At 41.6% G+C, this 6,553-nt stretch overlaps 2 protein-coding genes across 2 annotated transcripts; one reads left to right on the top strand and one right to left on the bottom strand.

Moving 5' to 3' along the window:
* Nucleotides 1–608: 608 nt before the first annotated feature.
* On the bottom strand, nucleotides 609–2,616 carry LOC147278032 (Pentatricopeptide repeat (PPR) superfamily protein). Its single transcript, XM_086251447.1, has one exon. It carries the CDS (start codon nucleotides 2,449–2,451, stop codon nucleotides 835–837), a length of 1,617 nt encoding a protein of 538 aa, XP_086107573.1. The 5' UTR covers nucleotides 2,452–2,616; the 3' UTR covers nucleotides 609–834.
* Nucleotides 2,617–5,378: 2,762 nt separating this feature from the next.
* On the top strand, nucleotides 5,379–6,095 carry EMB1793 (LYR family of Fe/S cluster biogenesis protein). The gene has a single exon (XM_086249757.1). It carries the CDS (start codon nucleotides 5,394–5,396, stop codon nucleotides 5,853–5,855), a length of 462 nt encoding a protein of 153 aa, XP_086105883.1. The 5' UTR covers nucleotides 5,379–5,393; the 3' UTR covers nucleotides 5,856–6,095.
* The last annotated feature ends 458 nt before the right edge of the window (nucleotides 6,096–6,553 follow it).

Raw genomic sequence — 6,553 nt, forward strand, 5'->3', positions numbered from 1 at the left:
TTTGCTAATTATTTGTTTCAGATCACTGGGTGCAATTGGCATGTTTTTCCATTAGGGCTTGGAGTTATGCAGCATGCTCAAAGTGATCTGCTTTCCTTTTGGGTTTTTCTAGCTGCCGCAACATTTGGCTTTCTATTCAAACTGATGCATTTTGTGTGTGTGTGTGTGTGTGTGTGTGTGTATGTGTTATCAGATCAGTATTGCTCTGGTTTTGGCCCTCTGCTAGTTCTAGTTGTACACTTCGTTTCCTTGATCCTTCTTCATGGCCCTGTTTAGCAAATCAAACTGAAGTTGAGGAGTGAAGTGTTTCGTTTTCTTGAGCCTTCTTATTCATCTTCCCGTGTAGTGTATATCCTTCTAATTGGTCATCCAGACATCCACACCCCTCAGCAACATGCTTCATTCCCCACAACTTTGGGTTACCTATAAGCTATTAAGCGCAGAAACCTCTAGGATAACTTGCTTAGCGACTGACTGCTTAAAAAAATACTTGGCGAAAAGTTGATAAAAACGATTTGAAATCTTTCTTGATGAAGTTTTAGTTCGTAAGATTCTATGCCCCATCTAAAGCAAGCATTATAGTAGTTGGAAGTTGGAACTAGTATGTAAGGAGGGCTTTGCCAATATTATAATAAAACAAAAAAGTTTACAGGGAACTCAGATATGTTACAATTTTCAGAAAGAAACGTCAAATTGTGATCCTAACTCCCAAGCTACAGAGTAGCATTAGCATATAACCAAAAGCTATATCCTAATTTCAGCAAAACAGGAAGAATTGCATGATTACTTAATGCAACAACTAATGAAAGCAAAGCAGCAAGCTATTTCTACAAATTACAATGCTAATGGGCGAGTAACGAAGCCCCTATCAACCATCTTTTCCACTAATTCCTCATGCTTCTTCAACTGCCCTGCCTTCCGCAACTGCTGCAGCACCATCTCATAAACCGGCATACTCGGTTTTAAGCTTTTCTCCTCAATCATCTCCCTACAGAACTTGTAGGCATTGTTCCAATGCCCCATTCCACAATACATGGACATCAAAACCCGGTAAGTGTTGACATTAGGCTCAACTTCATTCTCATCCATTTCCTTCTTCAGCTTCAGTACCATATCAGTTGATTTGGATTCCACAAACATCTGCATCAATGTATTGTAAGTGACAGTGTTAGGCTTGCAGTTCAACTCCTTCATCTTAGCATACATCCTGTGAGCACCATTCACATCCTTCAACTTTGCAATGCACCGAAATATGGGATTGAAAGTGGATGCATTTGGGCTGCAAGCTTTCTTAACCATCGAATTAAGCACCTTAACAGCATCTTCCATGTTCCCATCCTTACAATGACAGTCTATAAGAAAATTGTAAGTAATGGTATCCGCATTGCATCCCAGCCTCTTCATCTGATTATAAACTTGCAACACCTTTTCGGTCCGGCCAGCCTTCACATGAACCCGCATTAGATTATTAAAAGTGATCGAATTCGGATGACATCCTGCATCGATCATCTCCGCAAAAACATCATGGGCACGAGTAATTTGGCCGCACCTACACAGGGCATCGATCACGATGCTGTAAGTATACACATTGGGCTCAACCCCACCCGTCTTCATTTCCCTAAATACCCTCTCGGCCTCCGATATATTACCAGCTCTGCACCACCCATTAACCAAGCTAGTGTACAAAATAACATCAGCCTCAAACTTATGCTTCAAACTATCAAAAAACGACTGCGCTTCACTGGCCCTTCTCTTCTTACAAAGAATGCTAATCACAACTGAAAAAGTATTCCTATCAGGCTTGCAGCCATAGTCCTCCATACGATTAAAGGCGTGCACCGCCTCCGCAGCCAATCCGGCCCTCACGTACCGCCGAACAAGAATCGAGAAGGTCTCAACCGTAATTTCGACATTCCGAGCTTTCATCAACTCGATCACGTGCCAAGCCAAATCGAATTGCCTTACCTTGCCGGCGAGGTCGACCATCTCGTTGTAGGGCTCTGGCTTCTGATTGAACCCGTCACGTGACGTAGCCCAGTTGAAGAAAGCCAGGGCTTGGAGGAAGGGGATGCCATGGCGGACCCCGCCGCATTTCTCGATCACGCGGCGGACGATGTCCGGAGTGATGGAGTGGACGACGGAGAGTTGAGAGAAGTCGAGGGACAGAGCCGGGATAGTGCAGGTAGGACTTGGGGGAGTGGGGTTAGGTTTAGGGTTATTGCGGTGGTGGTCTTTGATTAGGCCGTGGAATTTGTCGGCGATTAGGGTTTCTTCTGGGGACAAGTTGGGGATTGGGGCAGTTTCGGAATTATCGTCTGGGGTGTCGTCCTCTTGAAGAAGATGTGCTTCTGAAGCTACTGAAGAGAAAGAATATGGTTTGAGAACTCGTTGTTGAGAGATAGGAGAGAGAAAGCAGCGCCGGAAATGCAGCTTTGATTGGGTTATGGCCATAGCTGAGTTTCAGTCTACCCAACACTCAAGAATGGGGAAAGAGGGGAAGAGGCCAAGAGGAAATGCTGAAGCGTTATATTTGCATCGCTACGACGCCGTCTGAGTCTAGTGGCCAACGCCCACAAAGGAGAAGGCCCAATTGCCACACGAGAGAAAGTGGGCTTATAAACTTTAGATAGTGAATGGAAGGAGCCCAAAAATGGAGTCCATTGATACAATAGACGATGATTAATTAATGTTAGGCCATCTACAAATCACGAATGAATTAAGGATGGGGGTTATACAGACCACTATATTCTACTGAGTTGATCACCCCAATACAATTTTTTTCAATAATTCATATTTTACCCTTGTGAAAATAAAAAATAAAATAATAAAAACAAATTTTGGAATACCCAGCCACCCCAACTCCACCCCCAGCCGTCACCGACAAGGTTGCCGGCAGTCCTCCCTTCCACTTCTCTCTCTCCAAACCCCAACCCCCCCCCCCCAAGTTCTCTCTCTCTCTCTCTTTGTTTCTTTCTCTTCCCTCCCTCCAAATATTGAGTTGACCACCCTATGATTTTTTCCCCATTTTACCCCTGCATTAAAGAAAAAAAAAACTCATCTTTCTCTTCCTCCTTTCCTCACCGGACCAAACGCACGACCCATTGATCTGGAGGTCTATGGGATCGCATTGGCCACCCATGGTGGTCCGGTGAGGGATGGAGGCAGAGAGAGAAGGAAACATGGTGGTTCGGTGAGGGAGAGAGGAAGAGAAAGGGATAGAGGGAAGAGAGAGGGAGGGAGGCATACCCATGGTGGTCCGGTGGCTAGGTTGGGTGGGGGTGGGGTCGTGCGTTTGGTCCGGTGAGGAAGGGAGGAAGAGAAAGATGAGTTTTATTTATTTATTTTTCTTTAATGCATGGGTAAAATAAGAAAAAATAGGGGAAAAAATCATATGGTGGTTAACTCAGTATTTTAGGGTGGTCGGAATAGTTCCGATCATGAATTAATCCTCATTGATACAATAGACCGTTTTTGAGTACCAACCTTGTACTTATGGTCAATCAAATGAGCCATGATGACATCCACCATAAAAGAGAAGATGGTGGACAACCTCATGAGCTCATTCCTTGTGATAATAGTACACTTAACTAACTCATAACAACTAGATATCTTCAAAAGCTGATTTCGGCATTTGAGTTTTGAATACAGTCATATGTATAAAGATTAGAAACTAAAGAGAAATTTTAGCAAAGCAATTGCAGACTAGTTTGGGTCTGAACTCAATCAGAAAGATCCGCACCCAGCAAATGGAAACTCTGAACAATTGATATAGTTCTTCATGATCATCAAATAACAAACAAGTCTCATCCGTCAAATTAGTCAATAAACAGATAAATAAAACCATATATGTCTTGTTTTTCCGTATCTTCTAAGCAGCAAAGGACCCAATTAATAAAATCCAAACCTTAAAGCCAGACAATTAGCAACATAGAATGTACATCTAATGAAACTATTCACAAGATACTAGTCCTATCTACTATGATATTCAACATACTTAGGTAAGGAAAATATTTCGCCGAATACCCGATCAATCCATCGTCTAACTTTTCTGATGACAAACTTATCAATAAACTCAAACAATCTTTCATATGGATTTTCATTATCTGTAACATCAGCTTCCCTCTCCAATATATTCTTCACATTCATATAGTGCCTATGCTGATTTTGAGAGAATGGCGGGGATGGGGTCCTCCATGGCTGCAAAGGTAAAAGTTCCTTCAGTGAGATTAATCTTGGCGACTGATCTCTAGAAACCATCTAGGCATCTACAACTATGACAAGTTCAAATCAAACCAAGAAATTTACAGTAATATAAGGGCTGTAAAATTGCTGCATCCTAGGGAAAGCAATAAATATATATTTTTCTTCTTTGATTTCATACTTCACTCCACGCACATAGGAATACTAACTAGTATGGAATTTGGTAATCAAATCTTATTAGGAAAGAACCACGAAATCATGATGTATGAATAAGAGTATGAAATTTAAGTTTTAGTACAATTCTATTTCATGGGTCGTAATACAGCTGGTTTTCCTAATTGTTTCTTGACAAGGAAAGTAAAATTGCTAGACAAAGGTCAAGATCATAAGAACAGTTTGAGAAGGACTCAACCACTAGTAAGCCAAACAAAAGAGAGTATTGTACGTTTTAGTATATTGTACAAGGAAATAGGGAGGCAGTGATGCACTATAATTAAAATTGTTTAGGGTAAGTGAATTGTGGACTAGTTCGAGTAAATTTTTAGGGGTGAAAAATGATGCGTTTTTTAATTACTTGAACAAAAACTCCAATCAAGAGCTTTAAATCAGCTGGTGATAGAGGCATTACTGGAACTATTGGCGCTCATTTTCTTGTATTAACACGGCCTTCAATGAAAATACAACCGATATGGTATTTTCCTAATCCAAATCGATCCACTAATTAAAAACCTATTCCTAAATAAAATCAATTAAAAATGTATGTCACCATCAATGTCGTAGTTGTTGTGGACCTTGTGGTGTTGTATACACTACAAGAAATGTGAGCAAATGCCACCTTCATTAGTTGCACAGAAAGGGGTGACAATTGAGAAATAGAGACTAAAGTGCCTCGATTTTAACAAAAATAAATAGCAATTGGACAATAGAGACTAAAGTTCCTAATTGCCACCCCTTCCTGTGCAACTAAATGATAGTGACAATTGATCACATTTCTTGTAGTGATATTTCACTAGATTGGCCGTTGAGATGAATGACAAACCATAATTTACGGTAGACTTGTAGTCACAGCTTTTGGGCTCCATTGACCCATTTCAAAAGTTTAGAAGCCCAACTGAATTACCGGTCCCAAAGGCCCATTTTATATTTCTGTATTCCTCCATGTGCCCCATGCCCAACCGCTCAGACTCAGAGAGATGACCGCGAATCTACAAAAATGGCGAATCCCTCTGAACCTCGTCGCCCGCTCCGACGTCGTTTCGAGTTATAGCCGGCGTCTATTGCACGATGGCCCGGACACCATCGAGGAGCTTCTAGACAGACACATAGTGAAAAAAGAGAAAGCCCTCGACGACGAAGAGGAGGAGTTGCTGAATCGGCGGCGACTCACCACCACTCGGCGAGAGGCACTGAGTCTGTATCGAGACATTCTTAGGGCGACTCGGTTCTTCATGTGGCTGGACTCTCGGGGGGTGCTCTGGCGAGATGTACTCAGAGAGAACGCGAGGAAGGAGTTCGAGGAGTCCCGGTTCGAGACCGATCCGGAAATTGTTACCCGATTGCTCATCGGTGGGCATGATGCTGTGCAGTCGGCTTTAGATAAGCTCGCCGAGAAGCAGAGGCAGCAGATTCAGAAGGAACGAGGTGATCAAGATTAAGAGTAAACGGTTTGGGTTTTTTTTTTTTTTTTTTTTTTTGAGTTTGGTAATGATGCGATTGAGTCTGTAATAGTGTCATGTGTGTTACATATTTTCAATCTGTCAATGAAAACTTTACCGAAATTGGTTTAGATGCTAGAGATTTGGGTGTTTGCATCATGGCCATAATTCCATTCTGTGACTGATTAGTGATAACCCCCCACATATTCATTGACAAATAAAATTTAGCTTTCTAGTATAAGGAAGGTCATTTGGAGAAGTGTAATTGATAACCCACTCTTGACTCTGCTCCATGTGCAAAAACACAACCAGAGATGCCTATTCACAAATCACGGGTTTAAACAAAATCAACATTAAATACGACATAGGACATACTTTTTTGTGACTACCTGCTTGCTGGCTGGTCCATTTGGAATGCCATAAATGAAGCATATTTCTCAAAGGGTCAGCATTATCCCATTGCTGCAGTAATTTGAGCTTCAAAACCAGCCCTGGAGTATAGCTTTTGTTCTCTGTTTTATTTTCTATGCATCCACTAAATGCAAGCTCTAAGATGCATTTTTAAATTTAGAGTATGCGAAGGTTCTTCTTAAGTCACTCATATGTGAATCTTAGTCATTTCATCTCTTTTATATTTCCATGTTTCTAGATGGTTTTGGTCTAGAATGGTGTTTAGCTAGCATGATTACGCTTCACAG

The sequence above is a fragment of the Dryas octopetala genome, chromosome 7 (assembly GCF_963921425.1).
Source record: "Dryas octopetala chromosome 7, drDryOcto1.1, whole genome shotgun sequence".
NCBI classification, from domain to species: domain Eukaryota; kingdom Viridiplantae; phylum Streptophyta; class Magnoliopsida; order Rosales; family Rosaceae; genus Dryas; species Dryas octopetala.